The 22,452-nt window shown below is 43.1% G+C and overlaps 1 protein-coding gene across 1 annotated transcript in view; it reads left to right on the top strand.

The window, feature by feature from the left end:
- Positions 1-22,452, top strand: part of CD164L2 (CD164 molecule like 2) — a 194,258-nt gene that overhangs the window by 147,241 nt on the left and 24,565 nt on the right. The window contains exon 4 of the mRNA XM_073563990.1: positions 18,620-18,764. Coding sequence (XP_073420091.1) covers positions 18,620-18,764 — 145 coding nt within the window. The remainder of the gene's footprint in view (positions 1-18,619; positions 18,765-22,452) is intronic.

A 22,452-nucleotide genomic window follows, 5' to 3' on the forward strand; every position in this document is an offset into this window, starting at 1 on the left:
TATAAAAATGTCGCCATTGAGGGCTATTAAATAGCACTTATTTTTCATTGCTATATGGTGTGCTGCCTCTATTTTTCTGAATTAAATAGATATGGGGTAGATAGATGGCTAGATATATATCAGTGAGAGATATGATTAGTGCTTTGCATGTGCAGTTTAGTCTACATGTGTTAAGCTAACAAATTATTTTAAAAAATGGTGTGCGGTCCCCCCTTATTTTGATAACGAGCAAAGGTAAAGCAGACAGCTACGGGCTGATATCATCAGGCTGGGAAGGTCCATGGATATTAGACCCTTGCAAACCTAAAAATACCAGCTCTTGGCTGCCGTAGAAGTGGCATATCTCACTGGATGCGCCTATTCTGGTGCTTTGCCTTACTTTTCCTGATTGCCCTGGGGCGCTAGCAATCAGGGTAAAGGTAGTTGGGGTTGATGTCAGCTGAGATTTGTCAAAAACAGAAAAATTTCAGGTTGTGAGGTAGCAAAACACAAAAATGGAAAGAGGAGTGAATACTTTCTCAAATCACTGTAGCAAACATCTTGGTCCCCCTGTACTGCAAATGTTTACAGATGTTTTTGAACAGAACTCCCTATCAAACTCATTGTATGATGCCACTATTAAAGTAATGGAACCTGTTAAAAATCCCCCAGATTGTGGGTCATATAAACTTATTTCATTGTTAAACATAGATGATAAAATGTTAGAGTCTTGCAAATTGCCTCAACATGGTCATCCGTAATATAATGCGCCCCAACCTGACAGTCTTCATGCAAGGAAAAAGCAGAAATGCCAATGTTTATATAGATAGATAGGTATATAAAGATAGACAGGGTGGAGAGTAGTGGTGAGTGTGCCCGTTACTTGAGATTTCCGAGCATGCTCGGGTGTTCTCCGAGTATTTTGGGCGTGCTCGTAAATTATGTCTGAGTCCCCCCAAATGCATGATTTGCGGCTGCTAGATAGCCTGAATCTATGCATGGACTGCCTGTTTGTTAGGAAATCCCTTCATGTATTCAGGCTGTCTAGCAGCGGCAAACCATGCAGTTGCGGGGAATCAGACATAATTTACGAGCACGCTCAAAATACTTGGAGAACACCCAAGCATGCTCGGAAATGTCAAATAACGAGCACTCTCTCTCATCACTAGTGGAGGGGTGAGAGTTCTAGGCCTTGGCATTGCTGGATGCTGCCATCTTGCCCCATTAGATGCCTCTAGGAGGAGCTGAAGACTTTGTGTATTACCTGCATGTGAATCCTGCAGAAAAAAGACTCTACTGGACCTTATTCAATCCTGCTGCGGCTTATTCTGTGCTTTAATAAACCAGCAGGTGATTTATCACAGGAAGCATTCCTGTGTCTTCCTTTGGAAGCAGCTGAGAAAGGCTGAGTTCACATGTGGCGTTTTTTTCTCGGTGGTTTTAACCGCGCGATTTTGCCGCGAAAACACGAAAAATAAGCATCCCATGCATTCCTATGGGATTCCACAATGCTGTGATAATGCTGCGGTTGGATCGGTACAGATCGCTTGGAAAATGCTAGCAATTCTGCAAGCTAATTACGCTTGCAAAATGCTAGTTTTTCCGCGGGAAAATTGCGGGAATTTAAAATGCGATTTTCCCGCGGAATGGAATTCGGAATTCTCGCGGTAATTTCGGCAAGAGTTCCGGCACGTGTGAACCCAGCCTAAATCCCTCACAGGTCTTTATGTGGTGCTCTGTTCACATATTCCTCCTTGTGGGCTTGTGACAGGTCGATCCTTCAGTGACTTGCCCCCTATTTTACATACAGCATAAAATATTGTGTAGAAATTTTTTTTACATTCATCACGTAGTCCTCGGTGCAAGCAATGTAGCATGATACATTGGTTGATATGCATATATCTATTTATGATTTAGTCATATAGTATTGAGTGGAGAAAAAAATTATCTTCATTAACCAAGGTATCATATTAATTAGTACAGCAGCGCCAACATAACAGCATCTGTAGTTTACTGAGCACAATCCTGGTGACAGGCTCCCGTTAAAGATGACACATTTCCTTTGCAGTTTAGACAAATAAAAAAATATATATAATATATATATATATATATATATATATACATATATATATTATATATGTATACTTATAATATTAGTATATATATCTACTATATAATCGTCTAATTCTGTCTGTCTGTAACGGTAATTTTCTAAGTCTGTCTGTCTGTCTGTAACGGAAACCCTGGGTACCATAAACCTGTAAAAAATAGAATTAAAATAAAAAATAGTGATATACTCACCTTCTGACGGCCCCCGGACTCTTTTGTTCCTCTCACCACGTGCCCGGCATCTTCCAGTCCCAGTAATGCTTTGCACGAAAGACCGCGGATGACGTCACGCTCTCGCGAGAGTGACGTCATCTCCGGTCCTTTGTGCTAAGCATTACTGGGAACAGAAGATGCCGGGCGCGTGGAGAGGAAGGAAAGAGTCCGGGGGACGTCGGAAGTTGAGAATAACCTTTTTTTATTTTTTTATTCTTTTTTACATTCTATCTTTTACTATTGATGCTGCATAGGCAGCATCAATAGTAAAAATCCACACTTGCGGACTAAAAAGAATATTACTCCTTCTTCTCCAAAATGAAGCGAGCTACAATTATAAAAGCATGTAACTTTATTAAACAAAATAAAGACATTTAAAATTGGCTACATATTTATTGTTTCCTGATAACATACCCCAAAAGGGGAAAAAAAACAGCAGACAATAACAATGGAGCTTCTAATCCATACGCATATCCAAAGTGTTATTTCATATAAACCTGCACCTAAGTATCATTAATAATACACTAAGAATAGCAGTTTATTTAATCACCATCCAAAACAAACATTAATATTCCTATCCAGAAAAAATCATATCCTGGGAGATCAATGATAAGTAGCCAAGTTTAAATGTCTTTATTTTGTTTAATAAAGTTACATGCTTTTAATTATGGTTCGCTTCATATTGGATAAGAAGGAGTAATATTCATGCGAATTGGCCATATTCTAGAATACCCGATGCGTTAGAATCGGGCCACCATCTAGTATGTGTGTGTGTGTATATATATATATATATATATATATATATATATATATATATATATATATATATATATATATATATATATGTATATATATATATATATATGTATATATATATATACAGGGTGGTCCAAAAGTAGGTGGACAGAAAATAACAACATTTATTTTGATTTATATATAAAATTATATTTACTAACACAAGCATAACATTGACAATTAAATTTTATTCTGAACAATAATACAAAAGCCCTTAAATTTTATCAACGCCGATGCTCAAACTGTTTTCCATCACAATTTTCACAGCTTTGAAGTCTGCCTCTTACGCTTCGACAAACATTTTTGCACAAGTCTCTTTGGGTATTAATTTCATGAAATGCATCTCTTATGTAATTTTTCACATCACTGACACTTTTTGGTTTTCGACTATAAACTTTGTCCTTGAGTACTCCCCAAAAGAAAAAATCCATTGGGGTCAAGTCTAGTGAATGTGCCGGCCAATCAAGTGGGCCTCTTCGGCCAATCCATTTATTAGGAAATGTTTCATCAAGATACTCGCGGACTACTCTTGAATAATGTGGAGAGGCCCCATCTTGTTGGAAATAAAGGTCATTTGAATTAGGCTGTTGCTTTAACCGGGGAACAACTTGATTCATTAGAATTGTTCCATAAAAAAAAAAAAAAAAAGGTCCAAAAACACCAAAACTTGAAATACCACCCCAAACATTGCCACCAGGCTCATTTAGTTGTTGCCTTAATGTTAAATGCATTTTCTCATTATACCAGTAAATACAATTCTGTCTGTTTATATGGCCAGACAATTTGAAAGAAGCTTCATCACTCCACATAATGTTATCTAAAATTACTGGATTTCCTTCAATTTCATTAAGCATTCAGTTTCACTTTACACCATGTTTGATAAATCTCCCTCTTCATAACCCTATTACACATACCGTCCACCTACTTTTGGACTACCCTGTATATATACTGTGTATATACATATATATATATATATATATATATATATATATATACACAGTGTGTATATGTATATATGTGTGTGTGTGTATATATATATATACAGTACAGACCAAAAGTTTGGACACACTTTCGCGTTGAAAGAGTTTTCTTTATTTTCATAACTATGAAAACTGTAGATTCATTCTGAAGGCATCAAAACTATGAATTAACACATGTGGAATTATATAATTAACAAAAAAGTGTGAAACAACTGAAAATACTGTATGTCTTATATTCTAGGTTTGCACACACCTGGCATTCTCTTGATGAGCTTCAAGAGATAGTCACTGAAAATGGTTTTCACTTCACAGGTGTGCCCTGTCAGGTTTAATAAGTGGGATTTCTTGCCTTATAAATGGGGTTGGGACCATTAGTTGTGCTGTGCAGAAGTCTGGTGGATACACAGCTGATAGTCCTACTGAATAGACTGTTAGCTGCTTTTTTCTTGCCATAATACAAATTCTAAGTAAAGAAAAACGAGTGGCCATCATTACTTTAAGAAATGAAGGTCAGTCAGTCCGAAAAATTGGGAAAACTTTGAAAGTTTTCCCAAGTGCAGTGGCAAAAATCATCAAGCGCTACAAAGAAACTGGCTCACATGAGGACCGCCCCAGGAAAGGAATACCAAGAGTCACCCCTGCTGCGGAGGATAAGTTCATCCGAGCCACCAGCCTCAGAAATCGCAGGTTAACAGCAGCTCAGATTAAAGACCATGTCAAAGCCACACACAGTTCTAGCAGCAGACACATCTCTACAACAACTGTTAAGGCTGGTTTCACATTGGCGTTTTTGCGCGCAGCGCACCGCGCCCCTATGTTTAACATGGCGTGCGCAGTGTTTTGCGCATGTTAGCGTTTTCAATGCCTTTCAAAAAGCAAAAAAAAAAAATCCAGCAAAGTACACATTGCAGAAAATATTAAAAAAAACAAAAAAAACAAAACAAGCCATGCTATTAAAAAAAACACACCAAAAAAAACATTGAAAATGTTTTTTCGGTTATTTTAATGTATTTTGTGTGGGGGTTTTTTTGGTGTGTTTTTTTTAATAGCATGGCTTGTTTTTTTTTTTTATATTTTCTGCAACGTACTTTGCTGGATTTTTTGGGTATATGTAATTTATTTGTATTTTATTTTCATTCATGCATTTATTTTTATATTTCAATGTATCAAAATTTTTTTTCTTTATTTTCTAGGCTCCACTGCGGGAGGAGGAGCTCGCCCTGGACAATGACGAGCTCATTCGTCTAGTCCAGGAGCGAGTTCCGTTGTGGGACACCCGTCACCAGCTGCACTCGGACAGCGTGGTGATCCGGCGGCTCTGGAACCAGGTGGCCGAATCGCTGATGGATGGCTGGGACAACGCGACTGCCAGGGTCCGCAAGGAGTTTCGTAAGTATTTCACTGCAGTGTGATGCAGCAGTGATCTTGGCCGTGATCACACAACTTGGTGTGATGCTATTAACCCCATGGAGTTTCTAGCATCACACACAGTTAGGCGATCACAGCCTCCAGCGCATTGTCTTTAATTTTTTTTTTTTTTGTGTTTTATTGTTTCCCTACAGTGAACAAAGTCAGAACCCGTTGGCGCTCGATGAAGGACCGCTTCAACAGGGATATCCGCCAGGAGAGAGAGGTTCGCAGTGGTGCTGCGTCAAGGACCGTCACGAAATACCGGTATCATCGTGCCATGGCCTTTTTAAGACCGGTCCTTGCCTCCCGAACGTAAGTATATTCTAGTTGTATTGTGTTTTATTCTGTGCTTTTCAATTCCACAGGACTTGGCGATTTTTATGCTATGGTACTAATTTCTTTCTTATATTTTCACAGCACCTGGAGCAGCACCCTGCAACCTGGCTCCGAAGCGGTCCTTCATCCAGCTGCCACGGACCCCTCCCAGCCATCCATCAGCGACGAAGCACCTTGCAGGTCTGGACCACAGTCATCTGGAGACCAGGAAGCTGGTCGCTCAGGTGTTCCCCTGTCCCAGGTCTCTGCCACTGGTTTTGCGGGCACTTCCCGCCAGCAGCGGCAGAGGGCCTCGGACAGGCCTGCCATGCCCGAGTTCGTTCAGTTGAGCTCGGTCTTTCAGAGTAGCCTCAAGGCACTCTCTGATAGACTTGATAGCGGGTTCCTCCTTTTGGACCAACGCTTCAAGTCTATCGAGGGTCGCCTTGAGCGCCTGGAAGCCGACCTCGCCAGACCAGCCCAGCATTTTTACACACAGATAGCTCGGGACTCGGTGGAACACCTTACCCCTGAACTCCAGTTAACTGTCATGCAGGCCTGCAACAATGCTTATATGCAGGCTATGCAGCAGACTCGGTATATGCAGCAGTCAGCGGTGGCATTTCCACCAGTGCCACCGTTGACTCGTTATACTGCAATACCGACATCTGCTGCATATCACTGCACGGCCACCACTGTTCCAAGCTTCGCTGGACCACTGCATACCACCCCAAGTCCGAGTGCAGCTGGACTGTCACCCGCCATCTCCATGCCAAGCGCTGCTCCTGCCTGGCCCACCACTGCTGCCGCCACCACCACAGGATGGCCCGTCACCACCCCTGTCTTCAGCGCCACCAGCACGAGGACCACCCCTGCCTGGACTGCCACCGCCACCACCACGGAGCATCAGCAGACGGGGGACCCGCACTCGATATTTGCGGCACCGACCATAACCTCCACCACCACCAGCATGCAGCACGATCCTGGCAGGCGGTCCCAACCACCATGCGGTCCCCCAGCTCCAGGCGGTCACACAGGTCACAGGTTAAGACAATTCTTTTTGTGTTTTTTCATTTAAGACAAATTAAATGAAGATAATAATACCAAAGAATTTGTGTTTGCAATCATTTTCAGGAAGAAGCTGAATATTATCTGACAGAATTGCAGGGGTGTCAATACTTTTGGCCATGACTGTATGTGATGTGACAAACACAAATATATGACGTGTATTTTCATCCACCAGTCTCTTCTGTCTGTTGGTATTGGTCAGAATGATGGTGGAGGGTACAAGGCATATATATTCTCAACTTGCAGGTATCATAAAGACTGATTTGAGGATGGTATTTTATTATTTTATTTTATTTATGAAGTCAGGATGCTTTTTTTTTTTGGGGCATCATCACTTCATGACACCAGGCCAGGGAATAGTAGAAGTTGTAAACCTTTCTCATCTCTCCAGTCTGCATGCAAGAGTGGAGATAGTACAACCAAAATATTTAACATGACATGGTCAGTTATCAACCAGAGTGAAGGATGCTAACATTTATTAACATACATATTTATACCATTTGGTCCTGCCATGCTACACGACCCACATCGGTTACGAAGAAATCCGCAAATTTGTCCCTCATTTGGGCAACTTCCACTGAAGACCGAAGAGGGTGCTGATTATAATCAGGCAAAGGGTTGGCAGCAGGTTCGTCCATATCAAAGTTCGGTGGCTCCTTTGCCATTACAAAGTTGTGCAGAACCACGCATGCCTTCACAACCTCGTCCACAGTTTCCATTTTCAGGTTGATGGCGGTGCTAAGAATTCTCCATCTGCCCACTAAAATGCCAAAGGCGCACTCTACAGTCCGGCGTGCCCTTGTCAGCCTGTAATTGAAAATTTTCTTGGTGTGATCCAAGGCACGGCTGGAGTACGGCTTTAGCAGGTTCTGGCACATCTGAAATGCCTCATCCCCAACTAAAACAAATGGCAGTGGTGGAGCATCAGTTTGGGGAAGAGGCTGTGCCTGTGGAAAATTAAAATGGTTGCTGTACAACCTCCGGCCCATATTGGAGTTCTTGAAAGTGTGCGAGTCGTTGCTCCTTCCGAAAGCCCCAATGTCCACCGCCACAAACCGGCAGTCAGCATCCGCTATCGCCATAAGGACTGTGGAAAAGTACTTCTTATAATTGAAGAACTCGGAGCCACTTCTTGCTGGTTTCGTGATTCGGATGTGCTTCCCATCCACGGCTCCTAGGCAGTTTGGAAAATTGCAGAGTTCCCAAAATTTTTCAGCTATTTGAAGCCACTTTTCGGTGGTGGGAAAGGGCAGATACTCCGGACAGAGAACTTCACACAGAGCCCTGCAGGTGTCGGCAACTATCCCGGATAAAGTGGAGATTCCCAGCCGGTACTGGAAATGCAGGGATGACAGACTCTCTCCAGTTGCCAGGAACCTGTCAATAAAAAAAAAAAAAAAAATTATATTTCTGTCTAGGGTATAAATAAAAATCCTGGAAATCAAAAGTACATGGCATATCTGTTTTGCATGATTTTTAAATAAAATATAGCAGAAAAACATTTTGCAAAGAATTTTGATTAGTAAATGAGAAAATCCAATGAGAAAAAAAAATTAGGGAAAAAAAAAGGTTCACTAAAAATGAAGCAACAAAATATTACCCCAAAAAAAAACAAAACATTTTTTAAAAATCCAAATTAATTTAGGCACAACATTACACTCCATAAGGTGACGAGCAGTTTCAGTAAAAATGATGCAAAAAATTATTAACCAAAAACCAAAAATGTTAAAAAAAATAATTTATAAAAAACCCAAACAATTTAGGCACAACATTACATACCATAAGGTGCCGAACAGTTTCTCTAAAAATGATGCAAAAAAATATTACCCAAAAAAAAATTTTTATAAAAAAAAAAAAAAAAAAAAATTAAAAAAAATAAATAAATAATTTTAGCCAAAAAATTACATACCGTAAGGTGACCAGGAGCCTTTCTTCCGGAGGAATGGCACGCCGAAGCTGAGTGTCCCGTCTCCGGATGATACCTCCGACCATACCCAGCAAGTCCATGAAGCTCTCCTGGAACATCCGGATATAGTCTCCAAATTTCTGCGGGTTGACCTGGAGCTCGGTGTACAGCGTGTGATACGCTCCACGGCTTTCCTGGACTTCTATTATCGGATGCCTCCAAAAGCGACGCCGCTGCCGTCTCTGGTGTCTCTCCCTCTCCCGCTGGCAAGCAAAGGCATACGCCTGAGACATCGCGATGTCAAGATCAAGCTTGAAACGTAAATTATCCATACGCATATCCATCATATCCACTGGCAAAGCAGCAAAATGTGAGGAATTCTGCTGTACAAGGTCTATATAAAGACACTCCCACTGTTGTCCCATTTGTCCCATTGGGGAACTCTCTCTTGTTTGTTAAAAACAGTTTTTGAAATATCACACCTAAAAACGCATGCGCGTTAAAAACGCATGCGCAAGCCAAAAACGCATGAAAAACGCAAGCAACGCTGCGGTTTTTTAACGCATCAGCGTTCGCTTGCCGTAAAAAAAAACGCAGCGTTGCTTGCGTTTTTCATGCGTTTTTCATGCGTTTTTCTTGCGCACGATGCGCTGCGCAAAAAAGCGCCAATGTGAAACTAGCCTAAGAGAAGACTTTGTGCAGCAGGCCTTCATAGTAAAATAGCTGCTAGGAAACCACTGCTAAGGACAGGCAACAAGCAGAAGAGACTTGTTTGGGCTAAAGAACACAAGGAATGGACAATAGACCAGTGGAAATCTGTGCTTTGGTCTGATGAGTCCAAATTTGAGATCTTTAGTTCCAATCACCTTGTCTTTGTGCGACGCAGAAAAGGTGAACGGATGGAATCTACATGCCTGGTTCCCACCGTGAAGCTTGGAGGAGGAGGTGTGAGGGTGTGAGGGTGCTTTGCTGGTGACAATGTTGTGGATTTATTCAAAATTGAAGGCATACTGAACCAGTAGGGCTATTACAGCATCTTGCAGCGGCATGCTATTCCATCCGGTTTGCGTTTAGTTGGACCATCATTTATTTTTCAACACGACAATGACCCCAAACACACCTCCAGTCTGTGTAAGGGCTATATGACCAAGAAGGAGAGTGATGGGGTGCTACGCTAGATGACCTGGCCTCCACAGTCACCAGACCTGAACCCAATCAAGTTGGTTTGGGGTGAGCTGGACCGCAGAGTGAAGGCAAAAGGGCCAACAAGTGCTAAGCAAATCTGGGAACTCCTTCAAGACTGTTGGAAGACCATTTCCGGTGACTACCTCTTGAATCTCATCAAGAGAATGCCAAGAGTGTGCAAAGCAGTAATCAAAGCAAAAGGTGGCTACTTTGAAGAACCTAGAATATAAAAGCTAAACAATAAATATAATAGGTGCACTACCAATAGAAAAATATATAATTATCTAGTAGGGTGCTGCATAATGCATTGTACAAATGACAAGATACAAAAGAGAAGAAAAAAAAGACCAATGCATAAGAATAGCGCACACCTTAATATAGAAAAATGTATGACAATATTTTATTATTCAAATGATAGACCGCAACAAAACACATACATGATAAAACACCATTAAAACTACAATATCAATAGCACATTACCCAAGGTCCCGTGCTAATAACAGATGATAACTAAACCCGATCCTGAAAAACACTGATGTATATAAAATATGATACACCAAAAAGCATGAAACCATAAGTATGCTCCAATAAATAGAACCTGCGCTCATACATGAACAGCCAAAATTGGGCGTCCCCAAGATTGGAAAAGTGGCGAATACAGGGGATAACCAGTTAACCGTATTAAGACTAGCAAGGTAGCCACTGGAGGGGGAAAAAAAAGGGAAGATACAACAATAGAGTATAACAACTGGCCAAACATAAATAAATGTATATATTTTTGGCTAATATCCTAATACGCAGTAGCACCCAGATCTATCAGAATGTGTATGAATATAGTCTGAGGGCATCAGAAGTTACCACAAGAGCAATCAGGTCAGGTTGTCAAGGAATAGTCATGATAGAAAGGCAAGGTCCTGGGACCATAGGCATGTGGGAGACCCCACGCGTATCGCTCCTGCCGCAGCTTCGTCAGGGGAAGTGGTCAAAGTGAGTGCAGTCCATCCTTAAATATAAAGATTCCCCAGGTGCAATTGCTTACCGGTGTGTGGGAGGAGATGAAGATATCAGCTGAGAGCAGCGTCACAGCAAAGATAAGACAGGCGCAAAAGCGCTTTATGCAGACGCTGAAAGGTGAAGTCATTGTACACAAGTGCCTATGAGCGTGTAGCAGGAAGTAGAGCAAGTCAGCTGATCACATCGTCACAGCCGAACGGGCGCATGTGCATGAACCTAGAATATAAGACATATTTTCAGTTGTTTCACACTTTTTTGTTAATTATATAATTCCACATGTGTTAATTCATAGTTTTGATGCCTTCAGAGTGAATCTACAATTTTCATAGTCATGAAAATAAAGAAAACTCTCTGAGTGAGAAGGTGTGTCCAAACTTTTGGTCTGTACTGTGTGTATATGTATATATATATATACTCACTGGCCACTTTATTAGGTACACCTGTCCAACTGTGTGTTAAGACTTAATTTCTAATCAGCCAATCACATGGCGGCAACTCAGTGCATTTAGGCATGTAGACATGGTCAAGACAATCTCCTGCAGTTCAAACCGAGCATCAGTATGGGGAAGAAAGGTGATTTGAGTGCCTTTGAACGTGGCATGATTGTTGGTGCCAGAAGGGCTGGTCTGAGAATTTCAGAAACTGCTGATCTACTGGGATTTTCACGCACAACCATCTCTAGGGTTTACAGAGAATGGTCCGAAAAAGAAAAAAAATCCAGTGAGCGGCAGTTCTGTGGCCGGAAATGCCATGTTGATGCCAGAGGTCAGAGGAGAATGGGCAGACTGGTTCGAGCTGATAGAAAGGCAACAGTGACTCAAATTGCCACCCGTTACAACCAAGGTAGGCAGAAGAGCATCTCTGAACGCACAGTGCGTCGAACTTTGAGGCAGATGGGCTACAGCAGCAGAAGACCACACTGGGTACCACTCCTCTCAGCTAAGAACAGGAAACTGAGGCTACAATTTGCACAAGCTCATCGAAATTGGACAGTAGAAGATTGGAAAAACGTTGCCTGGTCTGATGAGTCTCGATTTCTGCTGCGACATTCGGATGGTAGGGTCAGAATTTGGCGTAAACAACATGAAAGCATGGATCCATCCTGCCTTGTATCAACGGTTCAGGCTGGTGGTGGTGGTGTCATGGTGTGGGGAATTTTTTCTGGGCACTCTTTGGGCCCCTTGGTACCAATTGAGCATCGTTGCAACGCCACAGCCTACCTGAGTATTGTTGCTGACCATGTCCATCCCTTTATGACCACAATGTACCCAATATCTGATGGCTACTTTCAGCAGGATAATGCGCCATGTCATAAAGCTCGAATCATCTCAGATTGGTTTCTTGAACATGACAATGAGTTTACTGTACTCAAATGGCCTCCTCAGTCACCAGATCTCAATCCAATAGAGCATCTTTGGGATGTGGTGGAACGGGAGATTCGCATCAGGGATGTGCAGCCGACAAATCTGCGCCAACTGTGTGATGCCATCATGTCAATATGGTCCAAAATCTCTGAGGAATGCTTCCAGCACCTTGTTGAATCTCTGCCACGAAGATTTGAGGCAGTTCTGAAGGCAAAAGGGGGTCCAACCCCTTACTAGCATGGTGTACCTAATAAAGTGGCCAGTGAGTGTATATACACTGCTCAAAAAAACAAAAAAATAAAGGGAACACTTAAACAACAGAATATAACTCCAAGTAAATCAAACTTCTGTGAAATCAAACTGTCCACTTGGGAAGCAACACTGATTGACAATCAATTTCACATACTGTTGTGCAAATGGAATAGAGAACAGATGGAAATTATTGGCAATTATCAAGACACACTCAATAAAGGAGTGGTTCTGCAGGTGGGGACCACAGACCACATCTCAGTACCAATACTTTCTGGCTGATGTTTTGGTCACTTTTGAATGTTGGTTGTGCTTTCACACTTGTGGTAGCATAAGACGGACTCTACAACCCGCACAAGTGGCTCAGGTAGTGCAGCTCATCCAGGATAGCACATAAATGCGAGCTGTGGCAAGAAGGTATGCTGAGTCTGTCAGCATAGTGTCCAGAGGCTGGACGCACTACCAGAAGACAGGCCAGTACACTGGGAGACGTGGAACGGGCCGTAGGAGGGCAACAACACAGCAACAGGACCGCTACCTCCGCCTTTGTGCAAAGATGAACAGGAGAAGCACTGCCAGAGCCCTACAAAATGATATCCAGCAGGCCACAAATGTGCATGTTTCTGCACAAACGGTTAGAAACTGACTCCATGAGGATGGTCTGAGGGCCCAATGTCCACAAATGGGGGTTGTGCTCACAGCCCAACACCGTGCAGGATGCTTGGCATTAGCTACAGAACACCAAGATTGGCAAATTCGCCACTGGCGCCCTGCGCTCTTCACCGATGAAAGCAGGTTCACACTGAGCACATGTGACAGACGTGACAGAGTCTGGAGATGCCGTGGAGAGTGATCTGCTGCCTGCAACATCCTTCAGCATGACCAGTTTGGCAGTGGGTTAGTAATGCTGTCGGGTGGCATTTATTTGGAGGACCGCACAGCCCTCCATGTGCTCGCCAGAGGTAGCCTGACTGCCATTAGATACTGAGATGAGATCCTCAGACCCCTTGTGAGACCATATGCTGATGCGGTTGGACCTGGGTTCCTCCTAATGCAGGACAATGCCAGACCTCATGTGGCTGGAGTGTATCAGCAGTTCCTGCAAGATGAAGGCATTGAAGATATGGACTGGCCCACCCATTCCCCAGATCTGAATCCGATTGAGCACGTCTGGGACATCATGTCTCGCTCCAACCACCAACGTCACGTTGCACCACAGACTGTCCAAGGAGTTGGCGGAGATCCCTCAGGAGACCATCCGTTGCCTCATCAGGAGCATGCCCAGGCATTGTACAGTAGGGAGGTCATACAGGCACGTGGAGGCCACACACAATATTGAGCATCTTTATTGTTCTGAACACATTCCACTATGCAAGGATTAAAAATTTGCAACTGAAATATTTCATTCAGAGATGTGTATGATGTGGTATTTTAGTGTTCCCTTTATTTTTTTGAGCAGTGTATATATATATATATATATATATATATATATATATGTATATATATATATTAGCCAAGAATATATATTTTGTGCTCATATAACTTTGACCACAAAGCAGGAGAAGGCTATGAGACGATAACAAAGTATTTTCAAGTTGCCCTTGAGGTCAAGATAAGGTCTGGAAAACCAAGCAAAATTTATGTGAGAGTTGCTCGTAGGATAGGCAAGTCAGAACCCCCACTTGACTGCAAAAGACCTTCAGAAAGATTTAGCAGACTCTGAATAGTAGAACAATCTACCACAACTCCAGAGGCAGCTTTACAAATATGGCCTTCATGGAAGAGTCATCAGAAACCTCTCCTGTGTCCGCACCTTAAAATTCATAATCAGAAGTATGCAAAAAGAGCATCTAAAAAAATCAAAGATGTGGGGAGAAAAAAGATCTTGCAACCATTAGGCTGTGTGCACACGTTGCGTTTTTTTTTTTTGCATTTTTGCAGCAGTTTTCCGCTGCGGAGTCGCCTCGAAAACGCAAAAAAAACGCATCCCATGCAATCCTACGGGATTCCGCAATGCTGTGCTATGGCTGCAGATTTTTCCGCTGTGGAATCGCATAGCGGGAAAATCCGCAGCATGCCCATTCTTTTTGCGGAATCGCGGTGACTCTGCACCCATAGGATTGCAGTGAAACGCTCACTTTATGCATGTGGCTATGCCCACCATACGTAAAGTGAGCGTCTCATGTGCGGATGGTACCCAGGGTCTGGAGGAGAGGAGACTGTAAAAAATAGAATAAAAATAAAAAATAATGATATACTCACCCTCTGGCGGCCCCCAGAATCCTTCCCGCCTATCACCACGCTCCTGGCATCTTCCGGTCCCAGTAATGCTTTGCGCGAATGACCGCTGATGACGTTGCACTCTCGCGATCGTGATGTCATCTCAGGTCCTTCGCGCAAAGCATTACTGGGACCGGAAGGAGCCAGGTGCGCCGGAGCCAGATCGGGGGCCGTCAGAAGGTGAGAATAATATTTTTTATTTTTTTAATAATTTTAGCAGCCTATTATATTAGCATCGCTTGGAATGCGCAAGCATTCCACAAGCGAAAAAGGCTTGCAAAACGCTTGTTTTCCACGGGAAAAACGCAAGCAAATTTGCTTGCGTTTTACCCGCGGCTGGACTGTGGAAATGTGGCGGAAATTTCCTCAGCATTTCTGCAACGTGGGTACATAGCCTTAAACATGAGGGTGGATCAAAAGATTAAACTTCTGTACCGTTGTGGCCAAAAGTATTGACACCCCTGCAATTCTGTCAGATAATACTCAGTTTCTTCCTGAAAATGATTGCAAACACAAATTCTTTGGTATTATCTTCATTTAATTTGTCTTAAATGAAAAAACACAAAAGAGAATGAAGCAAAAAGCAAAACATTGATCATTTCACACAAAACTCCAAAAATGGGCCAGACAAAAGTATTGGCACCCTCAGCCTAATACTTGGTTGCACAACCTTTAGCCAAAATAACTGCGACCAACCGCTTCCGGTAACCATCGATGAGTTTCTTACAATGCTCTGCTGGAATTTTAGACCATTCTTCTTTGGCAAACTGCTCCAGGTCCCTGATATTTGAAGGGTGCCTTCTCCAAACTGCCATTTTTAGATCTCTCCACAGGTATTCTATGGGATTCAGGTCTGGACTCATTGCTGGCCACCTTAGAAGTGTGTTTTGGGTCATTTTCCTGCTGGGAGACTCATGACCTCTGAGGGAGACCCAGCTTTCTCACACTGGGCCCTACATTGTGCTGCAAAATTTGTTGGTAGTCTTCAGACTTCATAATGCCATGCACATGGTCAAGCAGTCCAGTGCCAGAGGCAGCAAAGCAACCCCAAAACATCAGGGAACCTCCGCCATGTTTGACTGTAGGGACCGTGTTCTTTTCTTTGAATGCCTCTTTTTTTCTCCTGTAAACTCTATGTTGATGCCTTTGTCCAAAAAGCTGTACTTTTGTCTCATCTGACCAGAGAACATTCTTCCAAAACATTTTAGGCTTTTTCAGGTAAGTTTTGGCAAACTCCAGCATGGCTTTTTTATGTCTCGGGGTAAGAAGTGGGGTCTTCCTGGGTCTCCTACCGTACAGTCCCTTTTCATTCAGACGCCGACGGATAGTACGGGTTGACACTGTTGTACCCTCGGACTGCAGGGAACTTGTTTGGATGTTAGTCGAGGTTCTTTATCCAACATCCGCACAATCTTGCGTTGAAATCTCTTGTTAATTTTTCTTTTCTGTCCACATCTAGGGAGGTTAGCCACAATGCCATGGGCTTTAAACTTCTTGATGACACTGCGCAGGGTAGACACAGGAACATTCAGGTCTTTGGAGATGGACTTGTAGCCTTGAGATTGCTCATGCTTCCTCACAATTTGGTTTCTCAAGTCCTCAGACAGTTCTTTGGTCTTCTTTCTTTTCTCCATGCTCAATGTGGTACACACAAGGACACAGGACAGAGGTTGAGTCAACTTTAATCCATGTTAACTGGCTGCAAGTGTGATTTAGTTATTGCCAACACCTGTTAGGTGCCACAGGTAAGTTACAGGTGCTGTTAATTACACAAATTAGAGAAGCATCACACGATTTTTCGAACAGTGCCAATACTTTTGACCACCCTCTTTTTTATGTTTGGTGTGGAATTATATCCAATTTTGCTTTAGGACAATTCTTTTTGTGTTTTTCCATTTAAGACAAATTAAATGAAGATAATAATACCAAAGAATGTGTTTGCAATCATTTTCAGGAAGAAACTGAGTATTCTCTGACAGAATTGCAGGGGTGTCAATACTTTTGGCCACAACTGTATATATTTTGGAAGGTCGGCTCACTTAGCTGCTCTTCGAGGTAGACACAGGACCACATTTTGTTAAAGTTTCTGGGTGGTTTTTTGCGTCATAAACCAAAAACTCAAACTGGTAACAGAAAACAAGCTTTTCTGGCTCAAATGAAAGTAAAAAGTTCATATAAAGTCCTGCCCAGTGCCTCAGGAACAACAAGTGTAGCAACTCTCGCAGGAGATTCAGTCTGAAGGCTTCCTTCCTCCACACAACACAGACAGAAAAAAAAACACTGGCTGGACATTTAACATTCCAGCCACACCATTGAGGTGGTGATATGGTGAGTAGGCTATCTCTTACCTAGTCACCTACAAACCTGCCCATAGCATGGCCAATTAACTCCTTCAGCATCTAGCATGCTGAAGGGAAACTTATGAGTTTCTAGATCACGGAAGGAAGCAATCTTCGTCAAACATATCTCCTCTCATATACTTTTTATTGTGACGCTGTCGCAATAAGTGTATGTGTACAACAGATGCTTCTTACAAAATTAGAATATCGCCAAAAAGTTAATTTATTTCAGTTTTTCAATACAAAAAGTGAAACTCATACTATATAGAGTCATTGCAAACAGAGTGATTTATTTCAAGTGTTTATCTCTGTTAATGTTGATGATTATGGCTTACAGCCAGTGAAAACCCCAAAGTCATTATCTCAGTAAATTAGAATAATTAACAAAAAACACCTGCAAAGGCTTCCTAAATGTTTAAAATTTCCTTTAGTCTGTTTCAGTAGGCTACATAATCATGGCGAAGACTGCTGACTTGACAGATGTCCATAAGGCAGTCATTGACCCACCAATCCGTACCAATTCCACACCATCGCTTCTCATACTGTCCTCAAATTTCTCACCATTCGTTCCCCATTCTGTCTGCACCCATCACAAACTGATACTGTTTTTTATACAGTACATACCCCCATCTCTCTTTTGCTCCTTATATTGTGTCCTCAAATTTCTCCCACTCACCATATTGTGTTTGCACCCATCCCTTACTAGCCCCTCAAATTGTGTCCTCAAATCTCCCCGTTACAATAAATCTTCAGTGTGTTCTGCTCCATTAGAAGCTGTAGCACTTACCACTAACATTGCATCTTGTGCGCCTCTGCAGACTCGGTGAGTGACATAAGCAGCGTGTTCACATGACCTGATTACACGGATAATGTTGGCCTGAGCCAGAAGTGCCGGTGATCAGCGCTTCAATTGTACTCACGTCTCAAAGACGCAAGAACAATTGATCAATAGGAGAAAGACACAAGTCGATCACTAGGAGCAGGGGTGCCATTCCTTCTCTGAGCCGGCTGTCAGCTTGACAGCCAGCTCAGAGAACTGCTGACTCCCAATTCAGGGGGCGGCACCTTGGAGCGCTGCATCAGACAACCTGACAGCACCCCTGCCAGCTACGTTCGGGGCGGATGCCTCCCCCTCCGATGCACTTGTGTGTGAACATATTGGTGGAGTTTAATCATATGCTGTACAGATGGCAACTAATTAGGTTGCAGTTTTCTTTTTCAAAAGTGCATCTGAAAAGTGAAAGGGCATACTTTCCCACGTTATACTGTTGTGGCTAACGTATACATTGTCGCCATGTAGCCATAAATATTAACTATGTCTCTGGATTGGAAGCCATTGGAGATTTGAATGACTTAATAATTAAACTATTTTTAGAAATGGTACGTGTGGTAAACAATATTTCTATTTCTCAGATTCCCCTGAGTCTAATGCAAAGTCCCCCCCAGTTTTCCACACAGGCAGTTTCATCGGAGGAGGGGTCTTGGTGATACTTTTAGAGACTGTTGGATATATAGTTCTGAAACACCTGCGTGGACCAGACAGAGACTACCAGACCATGTAAGTCATTTATTTGATTCTCTTTTGCATAACAATATTTAAAGAGAACCTTTCACTGGATCTTTTGATTTCATCTGAGTACCTTATCCAGTTGGTGCAGCTCTACTGATTCTGGAACAGGTTTCCTTATTTCTGTGCCTCTCTGTTCCAAAGAAATATCTCCCAGAAATAAAAGTGTAAATTATCCTTTCAACCAACTGGGCGAATACCACAGATTGTTTTTTCTTTTTTTTTCTGATAGGACATTGTCCAATTAAAGCACAGCCACGCCGACAGAGCAGTTTTGTGGTAAGCGCCCAATTGGTTGAAGGGGAAAATATGCTTCTTTATTATTGGGGAGGCATAACTCTGGAACAAAGGGACACAGAAATAAAAAGAGAAATGGTTCCATATTCAGAGGAGCAGCAGCAATTGGAGTTTAAAAAAAAATCCAGTGAAAATTCCTCTCCAAACCAAAATAGGATGTCAAAGAAGTTATGGCAGGACAATGCTAAATGAGTTACTACTTCGTAGATGTAATGCAAAATAGTATAGAATTCTTATTTTGTATTTTACGAATTGTTGATATTGTTTTAAATTTCCAATTAGTGGAAATTTATCTACGAACCAAATCCTTACAAAGCCCTGTTCATATTGTCCTCTTATTGTTTTAGGCCAACACAACTAAACTGCCAACTCAAACATCTCAAATGTTTATAGATTACTATTACCTAATTAATAATTTTCATTGAGTCATTAGTTCTGCTTGGCTGTTAGAGTAGTTGCTGAAAAGGAACAGTGGTGCCAAACACAGCACTGATTTATTGACTTGTTATATGTTTTTCTTGAGTTAACAGCTGGACCCTCTGGATTGAAAATAGATTTGGGTGTCGAATTTAAAAAGTTTTCCCTCTACTATGATATTGATCTATCCTTAACCGCTTCGAGGCCGCCACTGTATATAAATGTCGGCGCTTGCTGGGCTACAAAGAGAGAGAACAACCAGCAATTGTCCAACTAATAAAGTCCCATCATAAACAAAATGGTGAAAAAAGGTATTTATTATTTAAATCACTAAGTATATTGCACTAAATTGTTCAGTGCAATCTATCTAAAAATGTATTCAGGAAAATTCGATACTCAAATACCTGTCTACCCAATCTATGTGTATGTGCCTCTTGTTTTTATACTGTTTTTAACAATTTGATCTGTTATCCTTGTTTATCATATGATTTAAATAATACCTTTTTTTCACCATTTTGTATATGCTGGGACTTAATTGGTCGGACAATTGCTTGTTGCTCTCTCTCCTTTGGTTTTACCGACTGTCTCGCCTAGCCATTATTATAGTCCACCACTATTGTTGTGCCGACTAAATACCAATCATACTGTATGTGCAATAATTTGTACTGTACTCTTCTAAGTCTATCACACAACCCAACCTGCATTTTCCCTTGTCTCAACATTCTTGGCTGTGTGCATCGTCAGCATTATGAGTAGTCTCAGGCTGAGTGCAGACGGAGTTTTTAGCCCTGCGGATTATTCCGTGCAGAATGGAAGAAATCCGTAGGTCAAATGACCTGCATTTTTCCTGCGGATTTCTTCCATTTTTCCTGCGGTTTCCTTGTGGTTCTCCACTGCGGATTCCCCCTGCGGATTTGGAGACTGGGGAGGTGGAAAACCGCAAAAAAGAAGTGACATGCTGCGTATTTTGTACCGCAGGAAAACCGCACGGAAAAATGCGCAGCGTCTGCACAGCGGGTTTTTTTTTCATTGATTTTAAGGCTACTGTACATCACAATGCGGATATGCAACGTTTCTGCGCAGTAAAATCCACTGTGGATCCGCTGCAAATCTGCATCGTGTGCACACAGCCTCACAGCGCTCAGGGTCCTGTAAGCTCTGCGATTCCTGTGCAGAGCAGTAGCTTTGACAGGTGACATCATTGGGACCTGATTGGATCGGGTGCCAGTGATTTTAACCCTTTGCTATCTTCTAGATGCGGCATTTAGAAGATAGCAGAGGGAGACAACTGCTGTACTCACCTCTCCGACGCCCCACATCTGATCACATCATGGGGGATCCCACGTTGTCCACCACCATTTTCTCCTGTTACCCTTGTGAAAATGAAAAATTTGGCGCTAAAGTAACATTTTTGTGGGAAAAAATTTAACTGTTCATTTTTTCCTTCCGCATTGCCTTAGTTCCTGTGAAGCACCATAAGGGTTAATAAACTCCTTGAATGTGGATTTTGCACATCTTGAGGGGTGCAGTTTTTAGAATGGTGTCACCTTTCGGTATTTTCTGTTAGGCATCGGGTTCCTGTCGCTGCACAGCAGGAATCCTGAGCCTTGCATTCGGCAGTCTCCCATTCCTCTCTGGCCACAGAGGAGGCTGCTCAGCAGACTCGTCGATCCTGGAGCTCTGCTCAGACCAGCTCTGTGGGTTTGGTTGCTGCTGCCATCTCTGGTCCAGCTATAGCAACGCATGCTGGTCAGCAGTGAGCTACTCCAGGGACTAAGTCCTCCTTTCAGTCCACTGAGCATGCCTGTGGGACGATCTCTCATTGGAGATCGGAGGTCACATGCTCAGGTCCTTCTAAAGTTCTGATTGGACCATCAGGAAGGTCCCAGATGGACGCTGCTATAAAAGGTTTGCATGGCCGCTCGGCCATGCTCTAGTATAGACAGTATTTTGTAGTTGTGTGTGTGAAGATGGATGTATGCGTTCTGGTGACTGACTCATTAAGACTCCCTCCCTCTGGTTGTGCATGTGTATAGGGCAAAGCTCCCAACCGTCCCTGATTTGGCAGGACTGTCCCGTTTTTGATTACATGTCCCGCTGTCCTGGGTGGTAATTTATTTTTCCCGCATTTCACTGAGCCGCACACCCTCCCAGACAGACCCACCGGCCACCGCAGCCCCACAGTGATGAATAGCCAGCTGGGCTATTCAGTGCGCACAGGACCTGTGATGAGATCACAGGAGGGGAGGAGTCAGGGGTCACATGATCAGGGATGTCCAATGCCCTGATCATGTGACCCCTGACTCCTCCCCTCCTGTGACCTCATCACAGGTCCTGTGTGCACATCCCGACTCCTCCGTGTCTGCAGGACTCTGCTGTGCTGGTTGTCATGGATGGTGCTGGATGAGGTGAAGTTTGTGGAGAGGGGTTTTCAGTGTGGATGTAGCAGAACTGTTTGTGTACTAGGTGTACCGTGCAGAGCCGCACATGTACGAGGTGTACGGAGCAGAGCCACATGTGTACGAGGTGTACGGAGCGGAGCCGCACATGTACGAGGTGTGCGGAGCAGAGTCGCACCTGTTCGAGGTGTACGGAGCAGAGCCGCACGTGTACGCGGTGTGCAAAGGAGAGCCGCACGTGTACGAGGTGTACGGAGCAGAGCCACGTGTATGAGGTGTACGGAGCAGAGTTGCACGTATACGAGGTGTACGCAGCGGAGCCATGTGTACAAGGTGTACGGAGCAGAGCCATGTGTGTACGAGGTGTACGGAGCGGAGCCGCGTGTGTACGGAGGGAGCCGCGTGTGTACGAGGTGTACGGAGCAGAGTCGCACGTGTAAGAGGTGTGCGGAGCAGAGTCGCGTGTATTCGACGTGTACGGAGCGGAGCCGCGTGTGTAGGAGGTGTACGGAGCGGAGCTGTGTTTGTACGAGGTGTACGGAACGGAGTCCTGTGTGTACAAAATT

The sequence above is a fragment of the Dendrobates tinctorius genome, unplaced genomic scaffold (genome assembly GCF_039654945.1).
Source record: "Dendrobates tinctorius isolate UK_male_01 unplaced genomic scaffold, ASM3965494v1 ptg000015l, whole genome shotgun sequence".
In the NCBI taxonomy this organism is placed as follows: domain Eukaryota; kingdom Metazoa; phylum Chordata; class Amphibia; order Anura; family Dendrobatidae; genus Dendrobates; species Dendrobates tinctorius.